Genomic DNA, 27,187 nt, shown 5'->3' with positions numbered 1-27,187 from the left:
ATAGTCACCTAGCCTGCTTGATTTAATCAGGTATATTATACATGTTCTTTATCTAGCATTTTTGTATACCTCTCATTATTTTTATTTTTCAAAAGTTTACCTTGTACCGCTGCCTATGATTTTAGGAGATCAGGTCGTATCCATCCTTTCCCTGCTTTTTTTCCACCAGTACTCCAATCGTCTCTTGCTGATCTCTACGGCTGACCTGTTCATGTTTCCTTCCACTTTAAACCCAAGCGCTTCCGAGAGTTGCACGTCACTGCCTTCGTGCGAACACACGAAGGCAAGCGCCATCTGGTGGTGGTGGAAGGAACCCAGTGGTGATGTGGCACCCATCCTCCACTGTGATTGGTTGGCCTATTCAGCTAGAGAACAGCCATGCAGCACCAATGGTGACGAAAACCCAGTGAGGTTTGCAAAGAAAAGCTTTGCTTTTAAACACTTTAAATTTTTTGAAAAATACTAGACGCAGATTATTCAAACAAGATATAAGTTCACAGGAAGACTGAGACTTTGAATGATCAACATAGCCAATCAAGATGTGCTGCTGGCTCTAGGGTCACCCCTGGTTTGACCGCTGTTCAATAGGAGTAGATTATTTATTTGAGCTGTTCTTCTGAATTAAAAGCCACAACTAGTAAAATTTAACTCTCAGACCATCGCACATATTCTGTATTGGGATATTAAACCCTGTCAGTTTATTACATAAAGAAACGTTGGGAACCCCGTGTTGTAAACTAACGCTCTCCAGGAACATAAAAAAGTCAATACAACTGCCACAAAAACCAAGCTCTTCACTCCATAGCACAACTTGTGGGCTGCATTCACTCCATCTGTTCTGAAGATCCTTTCGCATGTTCAGCACCAGTCTTCTTCCTCTGCAACCTTTTTGAGCTTGTTGCTGAAAGTTGCAAGACAAGACAGTGTCACGAAATTGTGACTGCAAGCAGTAAAAGTAATATCTTCTTGCTCTGCCTGCGACAGTATGGGGGTGGCGCAGCCCTATGCTTAGTGTATGAGCAGGGACAATGTATTATACTACTAGGCAAAGTTCAGATACTGCAGCTGACACAGTGGCATTTTGATGCACACTGAACATAGCTGTGTGCCAATTAATGTTGAGTAGTGCTCCATCGTTGAGTCTCATAGACAACATGTGTATTGCTCTCAATTTCTCTAAAACACTAATCCTGTTGCAATTGTTATGTTTTACAAGGAATATCTGACACAGAAAAAAACTAAAGCCATACTAATGTGAGGTGCCAATAATCTAGCAGCTCCAACTGCATAGCTTATGTAGTTTCTGCCGTGGATTGGCGATTCTCCCTGAAATTTTGCAAGGGTACACAGATTGCAGCATGCCGAGATTAGGTCCCTGCACCCATAGAGTTTCATACAATCACTACTAGAGGGAACTGCGGCGCTAGTGTCTATGGGAGCTGCCAAGCAGTGCTGTTCAGCCAGCATTGGAATGATGGTTAGTTCATGGATTTGTCTAAACTTCGTCCTTCTGGCTATAAATGGCTTCGTGACTTTGCAAATTGATCATTTTCAAGAAATTACTGCATGCTAAACGTAGAGGTGTGTGTGAATATCAAAATTTTCAAATACGACTCGAATACAAATACTTAGCTACGAGTATCGAATAATGACATGCAAATGCATTCATTAGCAGGTTTGGTTATTTTAACATGTTGGGAATACCGCAATTACATTGTCGACCGTAAAAAATTTGACTAGTAAGCGGTTATACTAAAAGGTTGTGTATGTGGCTCTGTTAGCTTGGAAAATTCAGTAATTCTCACTAATAAGCTCAGGATTGGGGGTGGCTCTGAAGAAGTAACAAATGAGCAAGGCAAAACCTGCGCTCACACCTAACGAAAATTAAGTGGTGCTGTACTGTTTGCTATGATCACTGCTTAAAAAAAAAACTGAAGAACATTGTCTTTTCTTTTTCCTATGTTTTATGCCACATGCAAGCAAGATTTCTGCAGCACAGCTTGTCAGCAGGCCAGATCTTTTGTTCTTCTTCAGTATGGAACACCCAACAGACACTGTTTTCAGGGTACTGCATTTGCAAAAATATAACGCAGCCACCAATATAATGTGAGGTATACTACATGAAGGTATACTACAGGTAGAATGGAGAGGGCACCTTCGGTTGCATGAAAAAATATTTTTTAATTATAACTCAGAGTAAACCTGTGTAATGCATCCGCACTCATTTAGAACAGCGATTTTTTAGCATACCGCAATGCGTGCAAGCATCTTGTTAATGCTCATCGCAGAACGCCCATCGCCTGCGAGATCTGTACTAGTACATCCCGGGTTTCGCTTGGGCGCATACTGCGATAGTGAATCGGCCGTCGCTCTATCCTGAAATGTAACAGGCATGCGATATGCTGCACAGATGCATGACATGGGTATGTGGCGGGGAGCTGGCATATTTGCATAGTGATGCTGCGTGGACGGACATTGCTGCTGAGGATCGGCCCATTGGACCTATACTCCCGGAAAGAGCATTGTTATTTCTGTTGGATTCTTTTGCGTGGTCGCCCCCATCCCCTTTCGTTGCGCTCTAAGTGCACCCTCGCTGTCCATCTATAAACCCGTGCACCTTGCTACTGAGAGGCTGGCTTTTCTGCACAGCTCAGGCATTCAGTGACTCAGCGTGCTCTACAGGCGAACTTTGGCCAGCAGCACGAAATTATCACAAAATCAGATGCATATTCATAGATTAAATAGTAACGCTAAGCACCGTATTTCGCTAAGAACCGTGTTTGATTCAGCACAGCCAGCAATATATACAATTTGTTTCAAATATTCGCATCGAACCGAATATTCGAAAATTTTCTAATACTTAGTTTTCAAATCAAATACAAATATTTAAAATATAATATTCAAAATTTTCTAATATTCTCGCACCCTGTAAATGGAATGTAAGTAGTAGTCTTTAGATTATAAGGGGGTTTATTTACAAGACAGCTAGGGCTACGCAACAGCCTTGGCTCAAGAGCTTCGGTCGCTGTCTCGCGCTCTCCGGGCTGCCGGACTTGGTCGTCTTCTCTCAATGGTTCCGGACTCTCTTCCCCACTACATTGGCCCCGGCGGCGAAGAGGAGCCATCCTGGCGACTCAAGGTGATGCAAGCACAAGAGGGTCGTAGTAGGGCTTTAAGCAGCTCACATGGACTGTTTCACGACCGCGGCAGCGTCTGTCAGTGGCAGGTGTCACAGGCTCAACGACGTAGTTCACCGGCGACGTGCATTGAACGATCCGGTAGGGACCGTGATATTTCGCTGCAAACTTGCGGGTCGGGCATGGAGTTGAAAGCCATACGCATAAGCCAACAGGGAAGGTAGGGGCAGGTTTAGCCGGCTCAAGGCGCTCTTCTTGAAGACCTTGTGCCACGGATGTAAATGAGCGTGCGAGTTGGCGGCACTCTTCGGCACAATGAGCGAGTTCTGAAGCTGGGCGGTATTCGGATGCATCCGGGCGGTATGGAAGTATAGTGTCCAGTGTGGAAGATGGCTCACGTCCGTATACAGTGGAATCTCGATGATACGATCACGGCTAATACGAATTTCCAGATGATACAAATTTTTCTGTGGTCCCGGCCGAGCCCCGTTAGCTTGCAATGTGCTAGAGAACGGTTGTTACGAATCGATTTTCGACCCGTGTCAGTTGATACGAATAAACGCCACCCCACCAACGGCCGCGAAAGAGAACAGCACACAGGCACGCACTTTCTGCCTTTCTCTTATGGTGCGGAGGCGCGGACGCGGCACCGGACAGCGCGGAGGCCACGACTGGGCGCGCAGAGTTTGAAGCGGTGGCGCTTTTATGGCTTTTGTGCTTTTCCTCCTTTTCCGTGTGCCATCAGCCGGACGGAGTGGCTGCTGTGCTTCGGAGCGCGTTCTTTGTGTTTGCGCCATTTTGCCTAGTCGCAGCGAGCTATGTCTACCGAGATACAATCTCGGCTGATTCGCGCGGCCGTACGCCGAGGCGCGAGAGCCTCTGTTGGCGCATCTTCCGTCGATTGCGTTATCAATGCCGATGGCACAGGGCGATTGTCTGTTTCGCTGCCAGAATCACACGGTGCAAGATAGCGCGGCACGTAATCCACGGTGCAAGGTAGCGCGGCACGTTCAGTTGGGTGCTCCTCCGCTTATCCCGCTAATCGCCGTATTTTTCTTGCCGTAGGAGGCTTGCGCTTCCGTATTCCAAAGAGTGCTTCGTCCAAAATTTCTTCTCCAACGAGCGACGATCTATCACTAACCTGGGAGCTCTCAGTAATGCGAATTCTGCGTGTCAGGTGAAGACGCCGGCGCGGTTTACGAAGCAGACAACTGCCGTTGCCATCTTGCCCCTGTCAAAGCAGCAACCAATGGAGAGACGCCTTTCAGCACGGCAGCCAATCGGAGGCCCGCTTTCATCAGAGGGCCCGTGTGACTATCTATCGCAGACCCGCGCTTCTTTTGTGTTTGTGCGTTTGTTACAAGATGGCGACGACGGACGAATTGAGAAGCAGAACGGCGAAACTTTGAGCTTTCAAACAATACCAAGATGGCGGCGCTCAGTGGCGGGAAATACGAGATATGTCTCTGTGAACTGCGGTGATATTGCGCGATTTAAAGCTGTTTTCTCGCCCTGCGCACTGACGAATTAATCTTTTTCGGGCACTTTTAGTGCATTTTCAGCCAAACCATTTTGATACAGTGTAGATTAGGGGTTGTAGATACCAAAACACATGGTTTTCAAAAATCGATCTTTCTCGCGATTTTCGCGATCTGATCCCCGCGTCCCCCCTTAATTTGGCTAGTTTTAATTGCGTTTCGATGATACGAATTTCGGCTAATACGAATATTTTTCATGACCCCGTGAGATTCGTATCATCGAGACTCTACTGTAGTAGAAAGAAAGGGGAAAATCCAGTGGTGGTTTGCGTAACTGTGTTGTAAGCACATGTCACGAAAGGAAGCACCAAGTCCCAATTAGAATGGTCGGAGGCTATGTACATCGAGAGGATATCACCGAGTGTTCGGTTAAAGCACTTTGTCATGCTTTGTCTGCGGATGATAACTTGTAGTGGTGCGATGAATAGTATTGCACTCACTGAGAAGCTCTTGGACGACTTGCGAAAGAAACACATGCCCTCGGTCGCTAAGCCGCTCGCGTGACGCGCCGTGGCAAAGAACAAAGTTGCGCAAGATGAACAAGGCAACAACGAACAAGGCAGCAATGTTGCCTCCGCCGAGGGGCCATAAAGGTCCAAGCACTCAGCATTGGCTCAACCCCCAGGATCTCCTTTTCCCCTGACATGGCTAAGCCGCGCACGGCTACATGGGGGAGGGTCCAACTCTCATGTGCTCGGGTACATGGTGTCACAACACACCAAACGCGTCACTGGACTTAATGCTTCCAATAAACGAACCTCAAGAAAAAAAATGTCACAGTTTCGCCCTAAGGGCGAAGCAATGAATGCGATAGCAACACAGCAATGTCATACGAAGTAAGGTGAGCGGCTTTGGTAGCAATATGAATTGTAGTAAACATGAGCTGATTAAGTAAGCAGGTGTGCTGCGGCGTAAGTAGACCGACATGAAGAGAGACTCGATTACCACGAGAAGGCGCGTGTGAAACGGTGGTGTTGATGAGAAGCGCTTACCGTGGGCAGCGCGTGCGAAGGGACACACCTGTAGTGCTGCACTGCCGATCTGGGGAGCATTGCATGCGTTGGAAAATGTGGCCCGACTATTACTAACTGAATGAACAAGCGTGGTGTGAGCGCGCACAAACAAACATGAATAGATCACACTGAATGGCTGCAGCCAACGACTGTCAAAACTTTTGCTGGCAGCGAGCCCATACGCCGCGCAGCGGGCGAAGGTACGTGCGGTCTATCGCTTCAACGGAAACTGAGCGGCGAATGCATGGCGCATAAAGGTCAGAGCCGTGTGGAGATAAGAGACGGTGCGCGCGAGCGAGCGACGAGCGCGTTTGTTGGCAGAGTAGAAGTGCGCCCCCCCCCCCCCCCCTTCTTGCACTCCCTCCAGCGCTGGCTTCCCGCTTCCTTGCTTGCGCGTGGGTGATTGAGTGCGTTCGCTCTCCGTGATAGCGCGCGTCCCCGCACGCTTCCGCTCGGGCATACGGCGCGCGGCGAAGATTTTATCTATAGGGAACCTCACGGCGACGACGACGACGACGGCAGAAATCCGGTTGAAGTGTCCATATAATTGCTATCGCAATAATATTTGTTCCATTTGTCAGGGCTTCTATTAAATAAAAATTTGCTGAATGATATACAAGGTGCTGTTTTCCGGAGTGCTCAAAGTTCATTAGCTCTTTTTTTAAAACCTCATTAGTTTTTGCTTTAGCTCTTGTAGCTTTTTTATTTGCAGTTTTTTTTTTATTATTATTATTATGGAGCATCCTAACACAGCTGGTCTTCAAAACAGTGCAATGAGGTTCACCTATCCAAAACGCAGTAGGTGTTTATGAGATCAAATTTTTCCTGATCAGAATGCATATTGCAGATGCTGTTATACTGCCATCGTATCTATCAAGCACATCCAAAATATGCACGAGAATGAAGCAAACAACAATATGCATTACAATTCAATTGAGACTGCCCTTTTGTGTTACTTTAACTTTCAGTTGTTTCACTTTACACAAAAGTATGAAAAACATGGCTCTATTAAAATCTTTTACACAATGTCCCAAAATGAAACAAACCAGCTTCAGGTGTGCTGTGCAATTCAAGTTATATTTAGCCAGTTTCTGTTTACTGAGGTTTTACTGTACATGCAATGGCACACTTACTGACCGGCTTGACTCTAGGCACAAATTTGAACAGCCTCCAGAGCTACACTGACTGACCAATTACAAATTGTGATAGTGGTGCTTCAAAGATGACATATACAGAACCATAATCTCCTCACTCAAGCCTGCTTTCTTGGTTCCTTGTCAAGCATAGGAGCGGATGAGAGTAGCATGCTAAGCTAGGTGCTTTTCTGTATAACTGCAGCAGAATCTTTGAAAAGATACAACTTAAAAAGAAGTTGCATTGTACTTTATCTGGCATACTGCAACTCTCCTGGAAAAGTATTTCTGACCAAACCACGGCAAATGATTCCACTAAATTTTCACAGCTCATGCCTCCATTCTTTCAAACTAGCCTTCTGCTGTCACTACATTTTAAATAAAGGCAAGGAGGACCCTTACCTGTGACACGGCAGACTTCACAGTCCACACCCAATGCCAAGAGCTCGCGCAGCCAGACGACTTGCTTTGGGGACAGTGTGTCTCCGGGTCCTTTCACTTCAGCTGCCTACACTCATGGAAGCATGTGACAAAAAGCAATAACAGCCGTCACATTCTAACCTTGCACATAAAACTGGTTACAAAAATTATCATTTAGCAAGCTTATAGTGCATACAATTTTAGCAAAACATATGTGCCTTAGGCAAAAAATTGGATTGCCTTGGCTTTTTATTACACAGAAAGAGAGATAAGGAGTTATGCAGTTATATGTACTCCTGGGCGTCATGATACATACATACATACATACATACATACATACATACATACATACATACATACATACATACATACATGCATGCATGCATGCATACATATACATACATACATGCATTCATGCATACATACATACATACATACATACATACATACATACATACATACAGTCGAACCCAGATATATTGAATCTGAAGGGGATCACAAAAAAAAGTTCCAATTTATAGGTAATTCGACATACAAAATAAGAAATTTATACAAATTTTCAAGGAGATTTTACTGCTCTTCGTTATACACAATAATTTGTTATATGTGGGTTCGATATATCCGGGTTCGACTGTACACTGAGTCATCCTTTTCTATCGCTATGCTTCTCATATAAAACGGACACTATATCAAAGATGTCACACGAACAAGATCAGAAGTCAACCCTTGAAATATTTGCATGGAAATAACGCCTGTACTATGGTCATAGGAACGCAGAAGTGCTGGTGCTTACCTTGGCTTTTGCTGTCTCTGGGTTCCAAACAAGCAAGTCAGGAAGGCCACTTCGGCGGTGTCGAAACTGACGTGCCAACAGCTCACAGACTCTCGAAAGTACATGCGGCCCCAAACAACGCACAATTTCCTGCACAGATTGCATTACTAGTTACTCTGACACTTCAGCACTGAAGTGAAATTTCCTACATAGTTAGAAGCTAGGAGTGTTTGAATAGTGAATCTCCAAATTGAATCAAATACAAATACTTGAAAAAAAAAAACTGCCTCTGAATATCGAATCAAACATCTGATATTTTATCATTTCTAACCAAAGCGAAATATGGGTCTTTTGTGTGTACCTTCCTGTGTCCGTGTGAAAAAGTTTCCCACTAGAACACTATATCAAAGATGTCATACGAACAAGACCAGAAGTCAATCCTTGAAATATTTGCATGGATTCTGTATGGTGAATAAGAGAGACGCTTATTTATATTATATTCTTTATTACATGCATGTAACATCATTTAAGACATGATGTCCAATCAACTGAGGTGTTTCTAAATGAGAAATTACTGGTTTGAGTTATCTGGTGCATCATGACAATAACAGTAATGAAATAAGAGAACAGCTTGTCACCAGGTGTGTGTAGAGGGTAGTGTTCGTGGAAGGGGAGAAGCACAATACCAGGGCATGTGTCACGCTGCAGCATAGTTTCGAGACAGTGACACGCCGATTAACGGGCACCGTGTGGCCGGCTGCCGCTGTTGCTTCTGTGCTTGTCAACGGACCCACGTGCGTGTGTGTGTGTCTGTGTGGTGCAGTGCGGGGCGCGACCTCTCACAGCAGGGGGGAATCACCTGTTCCTTTGCCCCTGATTAAAAGGGGCGCGGCCAAGACCTTTGGGAGGAGTCGTGAAATAATTAGGTGAACTGTCACCGATACCTGACGTTCCCTGACCTAAGGAACTAGGGAAAGGAGAGGCTATTTAAGCGCAGGTTTTAGACCCTGCTAATCAGTCTAGAAGCTGAGCCTGTAATCTGCTGAGAAGCAGCTGAGGGGCTATTGCCGTCCAGTATCGCCTGGGCCGCCTAGCCATGTCGGAACTCAGACTAACTAGTTGACGTACGAGACGACAAAACCGACATCTGCAATGAAGCTCATGGTAGTTTGCCTCAAGTTAGCTCAACCTGCTTGAGAGAAGTCGTATACCAACCGGCTTGTATACCCCGTCGACGACTTCGCGCCGACGGCGAATGGGTGGCAGGCCGTGACAGCATGGTACATTATTTTAAAGAGATGCAAAAATAGCAAGGTTGGCCAAATTACTGTCTAAATTGAGATAAGGTTCGTATACAGTAGAACCCCGCTGTTACGTTTTTCACGGGACCGTAAAAAAAAATGTAAGAGCCGGGAAACGCAAGAGCCAGGAAACAGGAAAAATTGAGAAATGGGAGTAGTGTTGAACTGGCACACAACATTATTTTAATTCTTACGTGCGACAAAAAGTAGTTTCGCCCGACAGCCGAAGTATCGATTGCGATGAGCTATACAAAGTAAGAAAAGTAGTTTTATCGTCTGTATAAACTTGTAAACATTCGGTTATTAACTAATTAACAAACATGGTGTCAGCGCCCACAGGCAAACATGAACACATCACATTCGATGAGCGCGGACACGCGCAGTTAAGCGCCGCTGCAGAAGCGAGCGAAGTGACCTTCGTGCTGTTGTCTATCGCTTCAACCCAAACTGAGCGCCGAGAACACGCAGCACGCACAAATCCACGAGCCGCCGACGCACCTACACCGGGTAGAATCTGCCCCCACGCAGATCGCTTTCAAGATACGGCCCGCGGGACCGCGCGCCGTCGCACAGTATGATGCCAGAGCACAACGCTGCCCGCTATCCCCCCCCCCCCCCCCTCGCTCCCTCGCTGGTGCCTCGAGCGCAACGGAAGGAGGCGCGCTTCCTCCCTGCTTTTCTTTCGCGCGCGAGACGCGGTCGTCGGCTTCCCTCGCACGCTTTCACTCGCACGCTTTCACTCGCACATTCAGCATATGGCCGCGCGGCTTCCCTCGCAAACTTTCACTCGCACATACAGCATACGGCGCACGCTTTCACTCGCACATACAGCATACGTCGCCGACGGCGCACGCTTTCACTCGCACATACAGCATACGTCGCCGCGCGCCGTATGCTGTATGTGCGAGTGAAAGCGTGCGAGGGGAGCCGACGACTGCGTCTCGCGCGCGAAAGAAAGCATACGGCGCGTGGCGACGGCGTTATCGCCCTTGGACTTTATACGGAACATCTATGAGCCAAAACCAATTTTAGGGCCGCAACGCGTCATAGACATCATCTTTAGATAGCAAAAGCCGATATCAAAGGCCATACTTTTGCTTGCGGAAACCGAAAATACGTAATAAATGTCGCCCCCAGCACTTTGGGCGGCCAATGCCATCGTCAAGCAACCAAGCCAAGCGACATGAAAAGTCAAAATGGTCGCTCGGGCCGGCGCGGTGTGGCAGTTCGCAACGTATGATGCGGGAACGGTCCCACAGTTGCGACGTAACAGCGGGGTTACCAATGCATTGGGTTCTATGGGAGCTGTGCCGGGACCGGCCGAAAACGACGTAACAGCCGGGAAAACGCAGCACCCGGGAATGTAACAGCGGGGTTCTACTGTATAAGCTGCCTAAAAGCAAAGCATCCTTACTGAATGACTGGAAATTGTAGGGCAGAAGTGATCTGCCCCGCACATTCACTCAGAAACTGGTGCCTATGCGCAACAACAGCGGCTCTCCTGAAGGAGAATCATAGGCAACGGCTACCACTTGCATTGGACAGTGTCCCTCTACACTCCGATAGGTGTCATCCTTCATAATGGAACAGAAATAAATATTTGACAATTTCAAATAGTGAATTCTCTAATCAAATAACAAAGACTGTTCTATTCGTATTCGAAATTCTGAATATGTGCAAGCCTCAATTAAAAAGAGACAAATTAAGTGAATAAGAGCACAAGAAAATAAAGACTCTTAATTCTGGCACACAATTTCCTGCCCCAGAGCTACAGTAGAATCTCGCTGATACGATCTTCACGGGAACCGTAAAATAAAACGTATCATCTGAAAATCATATTATCCGAACATAATTGTATATAAGAAAAATAAATGGTATATAAGAAAAAAACGTCATATCCCGGAAAATGAATTATGCAGAATCGTATCAACGAGTTTCACTGTAAAGGCTGAAAACATCTGGAGCTCACATCAGGAATCTAGCATATAACAATGCACAGAAAGCTGTTGACATTCACTATATATTGTTAAAGGGGCCCTAAAACACTTTTTGAACATACCAGTAAGAAAACGTTGCCGATCTGTCGTGGAGGCTGCTGTGAACATGTGAGCCAAATATTATTGCACTGCATGGAGCAGAAAATTTACAGTCTACAGTCAAACAAAGCAAAACAATTGCTTCATCTCGCTTCTGAAATGTTGTCATGCAGCGTCATCGAAAGCAGCTTGCCCACCAATGCTACTGGCTGATTTATAATCACAAGAGCATTTTCAGTAATACATAATTGCTAATTTTGAGTTAATGAAATGAAAAATATGCATGTCTGCGATCGCAAAAAGACGGGAAATTAATTTCATCTTTGCACTGCGAGTAGCTGCGTCTGCTGCAAGTAGCCTCCGTAATTGCAGCGGCACGCTGCATAGTGTAGTGTACCGCACCAGTCACGGGGTGCTGCAGTGAGCCCCTTTGTCACCACGACACTCAACTTTTGGCCGGGGGCTTTGCCCTCTTGGTCTTCTCCGCTGTGTAGCTTCCAGCACACAGGCAGACACGAAAGGAGAGAAAAAGCCGGGTATCAGGACAATAACTCCACTTGTGGTTGAAGGATTCAAAAAAATTTTTGCGCTATCAGATTGCTGAGACGACATCCCTTAATAGTAAGGCCATTCTATGATTAGTTCAGGGCCCCTTTAACACCTCACTATTCTAAAGAGACAATAGGTAAAATGCATGAGTAATTTTAGGCACTGTAACTACAGTGCTTTATAAGAAGCATGCTGAAAGACAGCAGGCAGCTAAATGGACAAGCTGAATAACCAATCACGAACACAGTCGCTTAGATCTCAACCTCAGTTGCATGCTATTTGCCAAAGTATATGGTAGGAAATAGTATTTATTTATTCATTTATTCAGCAATAACCATAAAAGCCCTTGGATGAGGGTATTACATAGAAGGGGGGCATAAGTATCAGTGTAGTTTTCACACACACGAGGTAATAAAAGAAGAGCCAACTGTAGGGGCCTACAGATAGTGACAGCACATTTTGCCACCACAACCTGGCACGTCACAACCGGAATGATGTACGTAAGAGGAAGCATTTTAGTTGCATAATTTTCTCAACAGCTCATAATTCCCAGCCATAACATTTTTATAAACTGCTACCTATATTTCCAGAGAAACTTCAGAACTGGTCTCTGGATCAATACTATAGGATCTTTGTATGCTACTGTTTTAACTCAAATACTTGTTTGAATTAGGCAGCCTCAAAATGCAGTAAAGATGCAATGGGCTAGCCAAAATACTGAGGTTCATTTGAATTAAACAGAATTTTAAATTATTGTGAGTCAACTGTATAGTATTTATTTACTTCCACAAACCATGTGAATGACATTGCAGTTCCGGCACAGAAAAGAAAGAGAGAAAACATTTCTTTGGACCATCGAGGTCGTTGATCTTGAGGATGAGTGGGTGGTGTCCTCATTCCAGGACTCCACTGGCCATGGCTGCTCAATGCGTGATAATGAAAAATGAATATAACACAATGGTAAGCGGTTCACTCACCTGGACATCGGCGCATGTGAATCGGTCCCACTGGACTAAACCAGCCTTCCCAAAGTGGGCAGTGTAGGCGGCTGCAACTTTCTCTTCCAGCTCCTGCAACATAAACAATGTGAGAATGCTGACGTGCAAGGCTGCAACCACAGCCTGACTTAGAGGGACACTAACGAAAAAAATTAGTCGAGCTTATTAGTAAATTACCTTTCAGCAATATCAACAAAGTCACTATTACCGTGACAAGAAGCTAGGTAAGCCAGAAATTATGCAAAAAACGAAAGATGGGTGACGACACCACCTTGAAGTTCCCACACTGAGAACTTGTTCTGTTCAACGTTGCTAGTTTTGGTTCTGCCGCCATCCATGGGTGGCATCTTGTGATGGCAATGACGCTGGCTGGGCTAGCTCTGAGAGTAGGCTGCTGCGAATGCCATGAATGTCGTTTCGGTTCGTATCGGATTGAACCGCCCAAGAAATTTACGGACGAATGTTCTTGAGAAGAAGGCGTGCGTAAGGAATCGAGTAAATGTTGCAATAATTCATTGTGAGCAACCATTTTTCATTTTTGCATTGAAAGCTACCTGGGGAAGGCTGAAAATAGGTGTTTTTGACGGGAGATGATGTGTGTTCGATGCATTCAGTGTGCCGTAAGCGCTGCCAAAATGAACGCTGCCGCTATTGGATTCACCACTGCAGTCACCACTGTGGTCGGGAGCGCGTGTGATGACCAGCCAAGTTCGAATGAAATTACCTGGCAAATGCTAATTTCAGGATCTAAATAACGAAAGTTTGTTCCCATAGAAATGTACAAGAGCCTGCTGGGACCTTCAGTTGGAATCGAAGTAACCAGAGTTAAATTAACAGAAGTCTAGTGTAGCAAGGTATGATGAAAAATACTAAACGCAATAACAAAGTTATAAAGCAGTAATGTGAAGAAGAACAGGAGGCTGAAAAATCCAAAGCTGTGTACAGTAGCATATTCTGCATGCATTAGTGTTTGTTGCATCACATTCATAGAGTAAAAATAAAATCGAAAACGCTGCATTGAGCTTAGTTTCATGAGTATTTGGTCTGCTTTGTTTGCAATGCACATCATTTGTGCATTGATTCACGTTCGAATTTCTAGCACACGCATAGCACAAGCTTCGAATGCAGATTCCTTGTATTTGTGCGTTTCTGTCAAAATTAGTGGTTTAATGACTTAGAAATACGTATGAGTGATGAAGTTACAGAAGAACTCTTTCTGGTGAGTAACAATAGAAAAATGCTTCGTTGAGTTTAGTGTCACGAGTATTAGTGCTGCTTTGTTTTGCACTGTCCATCACTAGTGCAATCATTTATGTTGCAAATTTTAGAGGACAAATTAAAATTAACAAAATATTTTGTTTTAATGTATGTTCTAAATTACTTTTCTTCCTTTTACGTTCCTTTCTTCACTGCATTGGGCTTCTTTCCTTGTCCTGGTACCTGTAAGCATGCGGACCTCTATCTATACAAAGTGTCAAATGTTTCAACAGCTGTTATGCACAATATAATTTGCTCTGAAATAAAGAAACAAAAATGCGAACATTTTGTGTTACCCATTGCTATTTTTGCTTTCTGTGGACAGTGTACTGATGACAAAATAACAGCCAAAAGGAAAGAAACAAATGGAAACTTTGCTACTATGAATCCACATGGTTACCCATCTTTTTAAGACCGCAACAATAAAATCTCTCTGAATGCACACCTTATCTTTCCTATTTCTAGGAATAATCTCTTACCTGTGTTGTGCTTTCCGAGATGACCTTGAATGCTTCAAGGAAATGTTGCTCCCGACTTCTGAAGAAACAATTCGAATGAAGGTCCAAGGGCAAAGCCTGGTACGCAGACCGAAATGCATCTGGCACGCCACTCGTGTATATCACGTCCCAGCAGAGAAGGCCAAACAATGCATGAAATGTAGAACCTTCCCCGTGGACTCCTGCAAAACAAAGAACAAAGAATACCGAAATGTGTTCTGTAGAGATACGCAAGGTCAAAACACATTCACCATGTGGATCATAGCATAATGTGATGCAATGCTAAGCTGGAACACTACAGCGTGCAAGTGGATAAGGACAAACAAGATGGGCACAAGTGCCGTCCATGTCACACCTCTTCATCCTCGTCCACTTGTGCACTGTAGTCTTCAAGTCATTGATAACCAACTTGCCCAATTCTTTACACTGATAGTGCTGTAATCGTGCAGACCTTACCATTGTGCTAGCATAATGTCTTTGTAGCGTTATGCTGCAATCAGGTGGTCTACTTCTTTTTAATTCATTATTTCTCAACGATGTCCAAACAGCTGTTAGGACATCTCAGACCCCAAAACGTCCCACCCCAAAAGTGAGCATCGCCAATTCGTTTGAAGAAAATTGGGCTAGTTGGCATTTGCGTTGATTAGGTTTGCCCAAAGTATTCTAAATACGAAGCATTTCTTGGCGAATATTTGCTACTTTGACAGTATCTATCTATCTGTCTAACTACCTATCTATCTATCTATCTATCTATCTATCTATCTATCTATCTATCTATCTAGCCACCTACCTCTTTGTGCTCTCGTGGTCGTTTCGTTAACTTGGTATGTACCAAAATTGGCATACTATGACAGAAGTATATGACGAACATAAATGATATGTCATGACATGCGTGTCATGTAGGTCATGAAACAGCCGCCTACGTCTTGGTGATATCATGGTAGTTTTGTTAACTTGGTTGGTACCAAAATTGGCATTTTATGACAGGAGTGAATGACGAACATAAATGATAGGTCATGACGTGAATGTCATGACTTGCGTGTCATGTAAGTCATGACAATGACTCAGCAAAAAAGATTAACCCTCAAAAACCACTTAAATGGGTTCGGATGTGGGTACGAAGTGGAGGGAACACTAAAGGATGATAGTAGAAGTCATAGTCATGAGCATGACTCAGCAAAAAAAGATTAACACTCAAAAACCACTGAAATGGGTTCGGACATGGGTATTAAGTGAAGGCAATAATACTAAAGAATGAATGGCTAGAAGTCAGTCATGAGCATGACTCAGCAAAAATGACAATGACTCAGCGAAAAAAGACGAACACCCAAAAAACAATGGAATGGGTTCAGATGTGGTACTAAGTGAAGGAAAAGGCTAAAGTTTGATGGTCGAAGTCATATTCATGAGCATCAGTAAGGCTACCGCCTTAAGGTTCCTTCAGGTGTTCCTAAAGGGACTCCTGAGAACTCATGACATGCGTGTCATGTAGGTCATGAAAGAGCCGCATAAGTCCTGGTGCTCTCAAGGTCGTCTCTTTAACTTGGTAGGCTCCCCGCACACTGCTTCGCATAACATCGATTCCCACACGGCGTGGGATCTGTTTCTTAAAAAGAAGTTTTGCTGACGTAAGCACTCTTCAAAGTTTCCGCAAAGAAGTGAAAGTTGGTTGGAGGATAATTTTTTTTAATGAGACTAGGTACAATGACAAATCTCATTTTATATTATTCCACTGACATTGTTATTTCATGCGATGTCATTAGTGAACACATGTAACAATTTTTCACTTTTGATTGGCTCAGTAAGAAAGCGAGAATTTGTGCATTTTCAAAATGTTTTTGCATAAACATTGTTGATGTTTTGGCCACAATCAATTTTTTGTGCATTTTCCTGTTGCTATAATTTATGATAAAATAGCTTTAAAATGTTAAGGAAAATATTTAACTGATTTAACTATTTATTTGTTATTGTCAGGGCAGAGAGCAAGTTGCAAAAATGAATTCAGATCAAAGCGGGCAGAGTGGTTGCTGTCATATTATTGTGCAATCACGCTGTCCCCGACAGAACTCGCCCCGTGGACTTCCGGGCGACACGCAAAATTTTCTCACTGGGCAAAAACCGGCGACGGGACAAGTGACAGCGATGGATCACCCTCCGCAACGGCAAAGACTGTCGCTTGTCGCCGCCACTCGAAAATCGTGTGCATGTGGTTGGGCCTTTAGCCACTAACCGCCACTGCAAAACGCTCACATCGATGCTGTATTCGCCTACCTGACCGCCCTGAGCCTCAAATGTGAGAGTTGATGAACAGACGAAAATACACCGCTTGCAATTTATTTATACTAACGTCAAGCGACACAGCACACATTCACTTGGCAAAGAGTCGGAGTGCATATGTGTTCATACAGTTCTGCAGCTATTCAAAATGCGAAAACCCACATCCCACAGACCATCTCTAATGCCACTCGTGACAAAGCCAGTAAAAGTTTAACTACATCACAAAACCATTATGGATTCCCTGATCTCATGGCACCCTGGGTAGCTTCGTCCACCACTCTCTACTATTCCTTCTTAAGTTACACAAACAAAAACAGCATGAAAAAAATTTGCGTAGCTTGCACTGGAGGTGCAATGCTAAAGAGACAGCGGAGCTGATGGGCACCTAGCTAGTCCTGGCTTTTGGGCTAGGCTAAGCACTACTAAGTCATCTCCAGCATCTCCCGGAATTTATTAATTATTGATTGATTACATATTAGTTATTGATTGGCTATCGATTAGCTATCGCAAAGTATTGGCCGCATATTTGGGCTAGGCTAAGCACTACCAAGTCATCCCCAGCATTTTCCGGAATTTATTTATTATTGATTGATTATCAATTAGCTATTGATTGGCTATCGCAAGGTATTGGCCACGTATTTGGGCTAGGCTAAGCACTACCAAGTCATCCTCAGCATTTCCCGGAATTTATTGATTATTTGTCGATAATCGATTAACTTTTGATTGGCTATCAATTGCTTATTGATGACTGACTAAGCTTAAATAGTCCCAACCATGCTTAGCTAGACTTAGCCAGGCTCAGCTTCACTAGTTCACAGGGGTATGTGCCATTGTCCTTGGACCCTTTCTGCACTGCCGCCAGCATCGGCCCACATTTGTGGATTCAGCAGACACATTACGCCTGGCTTAAACAGCTCCGCTGTTAAAAGACACAAAAATGTGCACCAAACTCGGAGACAACAGCCATCATTCGCTGAGTGCATGCTAGACGGCTACACAATATCATGCAGCAACACAGGCTTCAACAAGACACACAGCATCAGCACGTGAAGCGGCAATTGATGAGCAAGAGCACATACGTCAGTGGCCGCCGGCTCCGCTACCGTAGGGGGGCAGCAGGGGTGAGTGCCCCCCCCCCCCAGGTTCTATTGCCCTAGAGCATTGCCCCCCCCCCCCTGCCCTCGTGCAGGGGGGGAGGGGCAATGCTCTAATCTAACCCCTTTCTCTAACCCCTCTAAATGCTCTAATGCTCTAATCTAACCCCTTTAAACAGTACATTAAGAATTTCTTCCACAATAACAAAAAAAAGGAGAATAGAGAGAACTTGTGCATGCAAAATGAGCCCCGGCTCCTGCCCCAACACTCAAAATACATTTTTGGAGCCCCTATGCAATGTGGTGAACATGCAATGTGGTGTAATGTCCATTGGAGAGGTTAAGGGCATGGAGTAATTAGTTTCGTATTTCTTTCACTGCTCATGAAATTTTCTTGAATGGCTCCGTTTGAGACACAATTATGCTTTATTTGAGCTATTAGCTATTTAACTATACCTTGAGATGGTATCTAAGGATGCTGCCACAATGTTAGGCCCCATTCCCGCTTCTGAGCACCTCTGTGCATGCATATGGCTGCTTCCCAACAACACTATCAAGAAATGTTCCAATATCTCAACTTCCCACCCACCTTTAGGGTAACCCTGTAGGTTGTAGTTCCGCAAGGCCACTTCTTCAACGGAGATGACTTCCATCGTAGTTCCATCTCGTGCTGCAAACAGGTTAGTTCGCCCAGGCACCATGCGCTCAGCTAACTGGCCTTCAATTTCCACCTGTAATGGCAAAACTGCATTGTAGCACTTCCTGTGTGTTGACACAGCAGCCTCTATGGTGATGAGGTCTGTACTGAGATTAGTGGAATGCAGGAATCTTTCACTTGAAGCAAGCCAAATCAGCAAACTTTTTTAAATACCAGCGGAAATTTGTGCCAGCATAAACATGTGGTGGAGACAAAAGTGCTTCTACATATATAAGTGAATTAAGCAAGACGTCAGTAGTAATAAAGTTATTAACAGTACCCTGCTATGGTTACTTCACTAGCTATTGGCGCATGGTCTTTCTTACTTAGCAAGAAACAGTGAAATCAAATCACAACCATATTCCGATGTGTGCACTGATTTAGGTGCACATTAAATGACCATGCATTATCAAAATCAGTCTGGAGTTTGCACTTCAGAATCGCTAATAGTCTACAACTTTGGCACATTAAATTCTTCACAAGTATAAAAGCTCACTGGCCTAAATCTGCCAGTCTCCAGTGGCTAATATTCCTTTCTTTGAGTAAACGAGAACACACCTGTGGAAGTGCATCCCATTTTTCCTGCTCCAAAAGAGATTTTAGTGATGGCAACACGTCCTTGGGCATCCTTGCTGCCAAGCGATTAGCCCTCGTGACCAAGGCATGACGAGCAGCAGGGCTGATGCTGGAGTCATCCAGAGCCTCATGCACAACTTTTAAGGCCTGCACGTGAGCAACAACAGACACAAAATCTTTGTGATTAATTGAAATCAAACCTACAATGAGGTTACACAGCCAGTAAAGCTTGTGAGTTTTAAAAAAGCGATGTGGCCAACTCTTTGTGGTCATTGTGTTTACCACATCTAACCACCATTTTGTACCTTTTTCTCTTTGCCCCATGGTAGTTTCCTTTTCTTGCCATTAATATGCACTACTTTTCAACCTTGTTGCTCCCAATTATAGATGACAGTAACTCTGTAGCTCTGCCCTGACAACGGAGTTAGAACAGTTTTTTTCTAACAAAACAACATCCATGACTAGCTATTGTGTACTTCAATGTCAAGGTGGTGTTGAAGTTGCTGAAGAAAAGAACAATCATCAAGAGCAGCGTGAGCATGCAGAAGTTACACTTTTGAGGAAGAGGAAATGCAAAACTATTTTTCAGAATTCCACAGGGAAGTCAAGCGAACATTCCAACATAACAGTTAGTGTCTTAACCAGCTTCGATTTTCTTAGGTCAAACAGTCTTATTCCTTTCGTTCAATGGTTGTTTTCAACTCTCTTACAGTTTACTTTCTTTTCTTTCTTCCACTTATATTCAGTTCTCCCGTAGAAGCAAACATTTGTGCATGAAAGGTATAATTTTTTTTAAAGCTATGTCTCAAAGTGTACACTGTCACTAATGTTGACATCAATGGTCGCTGTATGGTCAGTGACAAGAACAAGCTCCTCCCACAACAGCGTCTGCTTTCTGTTCTGCTTTTATATTAAAAAATTCAGTGGTGATTTAGCGGTAAATGCGAGAGAAATGCATTAGCATTACATCGCACCTCATTGAGGTTTCGGATCTGTGATTTAAGCCGCGTTCGCCACATTGCAAAGCATTGTTCAGGAGCTCACTCAACACACATCCTGCCTCTTCGATGAGCAAAGTGCAACTGACAGTGGTCCGGCTGTCAGTTGCACTATCTATCTATAGTAGCACACACACACACGCCAAAACATGCAGCCAGGACAGTGCAGGTGCTTAGCACAGTGTAAGCTATGCTTGCATATACACATACATAGTAGCAAGCCCCATTCCGCAAAACTCGTCAGTTCTTAATCCACAAGCGTACTGCAGATGAAACTCAGCATATAAGTTGGATTAAATATGAGGTCGCACAAAAGCATGCCTACACTAGAAATTAAAGCAATGACAAATGGCTCATGTTCTACACACATGCACATATATGATATGAAGAGACAAACAAACAACTATGCTTCCCTTATAGATGCATACCTGTTCCCTTTGAGGGGCTCTTGCCTGTTCATTCTTGACCTATCACTGACTCTAGTTAATGCTAGCGTTTCAACGAACAAATGCTCAATATTGTATGCAGTTATAACTGGAGCCCTACTTATGGTTCTTCCTTCTGCCTGATGCAAACGTAGGTTACACAGAAAGTTGTAATACAACAGAAAAAATCCAGAGAGAGAATTTATTTACAGAAAAGACTACAGTGAAGGTGATTACTATTTCACTGAGCCACTATATGCAGACACCAGCTGTACCTCTGCAGGCTTTCCTAGGTGGACTTCCAAGTTGAGGGCCAGGCGATCCCACCAGTGGCCTCTGCGGCTCTGACAGTAGAGCTGCAATGAAATTTGGCCACACGCATTACTAGCCAGTTATGCCATCAGTGGTAAATATGTGCAGTTTTCATATGCAGGCTGCTACATATAGTTGGTTTTGTCCATGTGGGTGTGTGCAGCAGGGAGCTAAGTAAATGAATCTGTTGCTATTTCACAGACAGGGTCAGCCTGGCCGGAGGTGCTGTCACTGTTCAGTTTGTATCACTCAGGTGATGTACGGATACAAGCTCATAAAACTCCACAGATGTTCATAGATGCTAGGTTCAAATTGCCATAAAATCACATTTGAACACCATCAGTACTTGAAATTTTAATTTCAGTGCATACATCAACCCAGTTATGTGTACAGCCACCGACACAGCAGTGAAAATTCATTTCCATTTTGGTCACTGTAAAATAACCAGAACACTAAAACATCATCACTGTAAGCATCATTTTGAACAACCATATTAAAATTGTAATAAAAGGAAACAATGGATTTCTTTGTGGTTCTAAACACACATGTGACACATGCATTTAATGAGAAGGCTGATAGGACATCCAACGTTGGAACATCCTTTTCGCCACTGTTGTCATTACCATTGCGAAAATTAAAAAAAAAGGTGTTAGTGCCACTATTCTTTTTCTTTAATAATATCATAATAATAATAATAGTTTAATAATATCAAGCTAAATAGTCATCTCTTTCCTCACATAGTGAGCACTCACGTCAGTGCCTATTAAGAGGCGGCTAATTCAAAAATTAATGGCAGCACCATGCATTAACTGTTACAAAAAATGAAACGAAACCTACCTCAAAACAAAGTACCTTCATAAATCAGAGTAACAGGTAAAATTTTACATAACTTCAATTCGTCAGTTCCTCCAATTGAGACATTCAGAAGAAAAGTAAATAAAGAGCTGACACTCTCAACATTGCCAGACAACATTCTCCTCTCTGTGCCATGAAGCAGGACACTAGAAAATGATCTCACTTCTTGACTTAGAAGGTCTCGGAGAACCTTAACGGCGTGTCTGTGTTCTTTGAGGCGTTGCAGCACATCGACACCCAAGCAGCGGCACCGAGTGTAGACACCACACATGCTGAAATGTCTCAGGAATGGTGCCAACGATCGGTCCCTGCAAGAGCAACATTTGAAATTGTGCAAATCGAGCAAGGCAGCAAATGAACTGTGAATGTTGCTGTCACCTTTTCTGGCACTCCAATGCTTCAGTGCCTTTAGCTAGCTTTTCCACATCATTGAAGAGCTGCCTAGCCCGGTCCCATTTCTTGTCCGCAGTGGCTTGGATCAGCTCTGCCTCCAGAACCCTTGACGATTCATATCTGCAGTAGAAACAAACATCTCAGACACAAGACACTGCTACATGCATTATGGTCTTATATATATTGTAATGAAGAAGATAGCACAAGCATCGCTGTGGTCGCATGGCTCCTGAAGTGAGGAAGACAAAGACAGAAGGATCGGTGTCGCTGGTTTCGTCGCGCTGTCGTTTGGCTGAAACTGCTCGGGTGCTCTTTGCGCTGGACCTAACGTGACTGGGATTAAACGCCAATAAACCCCATATCAAAGAATTGCACAGAGTCGCAAACCTGTGGCCCGAGGTTTGTCACAGCAGGACGGAGGCACTGGACAAGAGCCATCTCCATCTCGACAACTTTGGAGACAAGTTCTCTCTTTTAACTCTGGCTGCTTCAATCCTTCCTTCTCAATGTTTTAATCAGGACAGTTATGTGACCATGCAGCACTGTAGTGATTAAGCCACAGAGAGCGAGGTGGGATACGAGCCAATGCACCCGGATGCGAAGAGAATCTTTCTGTAGCAGCATGAAGAGCAGAGGCAACTTGTAATCTCAGGTTGCTTATTTGTTTCGTGCTTTTGTTCGCCGACTTCCTCCTTTTGCCACCGCTTCAACCAGCAGCAGTGAGTGCAAGCCACGGCCTCCCCAAGACAGCACTTGGCAGAGTGCCAATAAATGCACTTTGTTTCAGTGAATTGTTGCATGTTGTGCTCTGCATTCACTCACCAAAGCATGGAAGAGTGCAAGGTGCATGGCCATGCATTTGCATAAAAACTGGCTTACATGGGCAAAGCTCGACACAGCCAGGTCATAGCCACAGCTTTTACGTCTGACACACAGTGTCAGACTTTGTGCAACCGTGCCAGCTTTATGCAACCGTGATGCCTTACACGCTGCAAGCAATCTTCACTGCTTTTATTAAATGCAGTGAAACAAAAATGAAAGACCTGGTCGTGGTATGCACATAACCCACCTGATTAGGTCCATGCGTGAGGAGAAAACTTGGTGTTGCCTTGAAATCTCATACTCAGGGAAGGCCATCTTGCCTGCTGCTACGAGCTGTAGACCATACCTGCATATAGATCGTACAAGTCATCCTGAATGTGCCTATTTTTCTTTTTAGTACCACCTGTTGCATGTCGCACAACTCTGCTTCTGCCCACACTACACGGACAGGTAATTACAATGTCCAGATAGCTAATTAAGTTTCATTACTAAAACTGTTAATTCATTTTCAGGCAGATGCTTCAAGTGCAGAATTTAAGTCTGGGAGTGATAAAGTCACAGCTGATCTATTATACCAGAAATACTCACGCTAGCACCAGTCTGTCCATTACTAAATGTGCTATTAAATACAGTGGTATTCCAGTTAATACTTTTCCTAAAAACCATCCCTTGCACAATGTTTTAAAAAATTAGTGAAACTCCAATGCTGTTAAATGATGACAACTTCACTGCTGACAAGCTTCAATAGTGCAAATGCAACATGTGCCCTAAAGAGAATAATTAAGCAGTTAATTATCGAAGATTTATTGATGAGCTAATCAAACATTGTGATCTGTCATGCAAGTGATGTCTGCTTTTTCAAGTAAAGCCACATTATTGAGCAGAATTGTGTTATGTTCCACAAGCAGCTTTTTTTTTTTTTTTTTTTTTGCTGTTATAAATAAAAATACATATACATAAGTAAGGTGGCATTTTCAATGTGTTGGCAGTTACAATTTCAAGCCAAGGAGCATCACTCACACTTGCGGTGTTTCCCCCGCTTCATCCATGTCCCACGGTGTTCCCAGAGAGAAGAGCCGCAGTAGACGCCTCCAAGCATCTCGCGGCTCATCACACAGCCGCCACGCAGGACCAAGCAAAGCCAGTGCCCTGACACATGCAATACAATTCACAGTGTTCATGCAGAAAAAACTGTATCCACCATGAACGGCCACCTCTGTGGATAATTTCAGTGCAAATGAGGCAGCGGTTTAGCCAGAACAGCAATGTATATACCTGGAACTCCTATTCATGCAACATTTTGCACATAGATTATGATTATGTTTATTAACATTGTGGATAACCGGCTGGACAAAATGAAACTGAGACACAATTTTGTGTTTGCATTCTAATATTTAATGTCTAAACAGATTTATTTATCACTCAAGCCCTATTGCCTATAATATAATATAAATTGACTGCCTTTACAGCATATCCAGCCTTTCTGCAGTACCCTACCATTCCTTGGTAAAATTTATTTTCACATCTTTTAGCATTTCTCGTCCAACTTGCAAATCACTTCATATCATGCATAATGTGGCACAGATTTTTTACTTATGCTTCACATACTCATTCTTGCATGCGTGTCTACTTAATTACCTTGCTTTTACGTGCTATTACTTGAAATCTCATCAACTAAGCCATAGTAACGTATTTGTGTACCAAAAATGCACTGTACATGTGCTCATGAAGTCAACTTCTACAGCATGAGTTAATACCTAGTGCAACCACAAGCAAATGCACCAACCAACAACTATACATTTTAAATTCTTGCACTCTGTCCGATTTTTGGAGTAACTCAGTCATTTTTTCACTTTCATCAGAGGAGTCCTGATGAAAGTTTGTACCAGAATTAGTTGTGATTTAATTTTCTTAAATCTTTTGATGCTGGCCACAGTGTACTGAAGTCGTTTACTAACATGTGTCACTTTAATTCAAAGATTTCACACCCAGCCAACACAATAGAGTAAAACTAAACTAGTGAGGTATTTTTTTTTTCTCCTTTGGCAGCTAAACCTTTGAATGGAAGCTAAGTTTATGTCGATAATTGGTCAGTAGTTAGTGTCCTGCAGTACTTGGTTGATGCCAGTCAAACTACGTTTCCTTTGACAGAAGAGCTGGGTTGATGTCAGTAATTGGTTAAATTTATACTTTCAATACATAAATGGTGATGTACACCATAATATTTTGACACCCAATGTCCAATCTCACCTTCTCAACAAGAGGCCCAAAGCAACAAATAGAGATGGAAGAAATTGATTGCTGTTATAAAGTATATGCTTGTCACCGTTTTAGTGCCAGCTGCTGAAGAGACGCTTGCTTGGAGCCAAACAGCACAGTCTGCTGCTTGTTGCAATGGTCCAGCAGTGAGTCTGCAAGACTTCCTTTGCCCTGGCCACTCGTCCTCAGCTTAAACACTTGGGCCAAGGTCTTCAGCTCGAAAGGTGAAAGCAGGCGCAAGGCCACATCCAGGTCTTTCAAACTTGTTACTGGCAACAGTCAGATCAGTTGTCAGCAGGGCTTCAAAATACATCGCACATTTCCAAAGCTTACCGTCCTCTACGTAGCCTTTGTCTCTTAAAGCAAAGAGAATTGGAGAGACATCACTGGCAATGTCAGGGTAGCCAATTTTAGATGTTCTTCGCCACATGTGCTTTCGCTGAAGAAGCCGGGCAAGCAGCTTCTGGCACTTATCTGCAAAACAAAACAGCGCACTACACTTACTCCACAGTCCACTTTATAGAAACTAGATTGTTGCGAGCATGTGTTGAGAGCATGCATTCTCAACTCAAAAGAGCACAAAAAGCAAACACATACCATCAGCTTCTAGAAACTCGCAAAACATATCCTGTTCCTGCTGGTTGAAAAGATTCCAGTCGTCACTGCCTTTTATTGCGTTAACAATCAATACAAGGTTCTCCAGATAGTAGGGACTTTTTGTCGTACTACCATCAGCAGATTCCTCTGGTGGACTTGAAGAAGTCTGCACGGTTGAGTCTGACTGCTTGTACTGCATGTTCTGTCCTTCCACCACTTCTGTCTGCACACTTTGTTTGAAGACACTTGGTCTTTCAGGCACACCAGAGACATTAGCTGGCTTTTTCACCGGGCTTAGAAGAGTCTGTACAGTCGGCTTTAACTCGCTGCAATCTGTATCACAATACTTCTTGCGTTCGATCACAGCACCTTCCTTTGGAAGACCTTGTTTAAAATCACCGGTCTTGTTACGCACACCACCACTTGTTGATTCTTTCACTGCGCTTAAAATAGTCTGTACAGGCAGCTTCGATATCCTGCATTCTGTATCACAGCATTCCTTGTGTTCTGTCGAAGAACATTTCCTCATTAATGTGGCATATCGAACTTTTTAAGTTATCTTCCTCGGCCTTAACCTTTTTGCATAGACGTTCCTTCAGTCCCTTTTTAGTATTTTTCCACGAACCAAGTTCACTGCTTTGTCGTGACGGTACAACTTCAACAATTTCTACGTCACTATCATCTTTGTCAGGAGGCGATACCAGGCGGCAACAATCTAGTTTAATTTTTTTACTCGGGCCATCTTCGCGCAACCGCGTAGTTTTATTTTTAAGTGACAGTTTTCCACCTCTTCTTCTTGTCGATTTTGGGGATGACTTGACGGGTCCTCCTGCCGACGTCTTGATTGGGCTCGAAGAAATAAAGAAGCTTGTGATTTTGGACTGGCCGCTTGACATTATGAATCGGTAGCCACCGAAAGGAACGTGAAAATATTTTTCTTTCTTGTTCCTTTTCACCCCATGCATGCATTCGATACTGAAACTGTGTGCCAAGACTACCGGTGTGCGAGGTCCAGTCGCCGTGCCCGCGCTGTCAACACTAATCAACAGTTCCAATTTGACTACAACTGAAGGGCCACACGGAGTGCAGAAGTTTCACGTATTTCCAACAAAAAGAAAATAACGCACAAGGCGCAAACAGTCGACAAAATCATACTTAAAAAACTTCTAACGCGCCACTCACACTTGCCCACAACAATATGTGGACAGATGAGGCAGCCATAGCAATGAAG

The 27,187-nt window shown here is 43.8% G+C and overlaps 1 protein-coding gene across 1 annotated transcript; it reads right to left on the bottom strand.

Moving 5' to 3' along the window:
• Positions 1-774: 774 nt before the first annotated feature.
• LOC119442441 (fanconi-associated nuclease 1) lies at positions 775-27,166 on the bottom strand. Its single transcript, XM_037707328.2, has 15 exons — positions 25,957-27,166; positions 25,693-25,833; positions 25,427-25,628; positions 24,121-24,249; positions 23,348-23,446; positions 22,264-22,398; positions 22,049-22,193; positions 20,994-21,074; positions 19,278-19,442; positions 18,612-18,753; positions 14,634-14,833; positions 12,877-12,969; positions 8,035-8,163; positions 7,224-7,329; positions 775-901 (listed from the first exon to the last, which is right to left on the bottom strand). The coding sequence occupies exons 1-15, from the start codon at positions 26,483-26,485 to the stop codon at positions 825-827; spliced, it is 2,373 nt and encodes a 790-aa protein (XP_037563256.1). The 5' UTR covers positions 26,486-27,166; the 3' UTR covers positions 775-824.
• Positions 27,167-27,187: the final 21 nt, after the last annotated feature.

The sequence above is a fragment of the Dermacentor silvarum genome, chromosome 2 (assembly GCF_013339745.2).
Source record: "Dermacentor silvarum isolate Dsil-2018 chromosome 2, BIME_Dsil_1.4, whole genome shotgun sequence".
Taxonomy (NCBI): Eukaryota; Metazoa; Arthropoda; class Arachnida; order Ixodida; family Ixodidae; genus Dermacentor; species Dermacentor silvarum.
Note: the sequence above shows the minus strand (reverse complement) of the source record. Positions and strands in the feature narration are given on the sequence as shown.

Bases quoted from the DNA above. Each gene is read 5' to 3' on its own strand.
- LOC119442441 (XM_037707328.2), bottom strand. From the start codon at position 26,485: ATGAGGAAATGTTCTTCGACAGAACACAAGGAATGCTGTGATACAGAA. The intron at 22,194-22,263 runs GTGACAGCAACA...TTGCTCTTGCAG, and splicing joins GCATTGGAGTGCCAGAAAAG to GGACCGATCGTTGGCACCAT. The intron at 19,443-20,993 runs GTACAGCTGGTG...GCTCACGTGCAG, and splicing joins ACCTAGGAAAGCCTGCAGAG to GCCTTAAAAGTTGTGCATGA.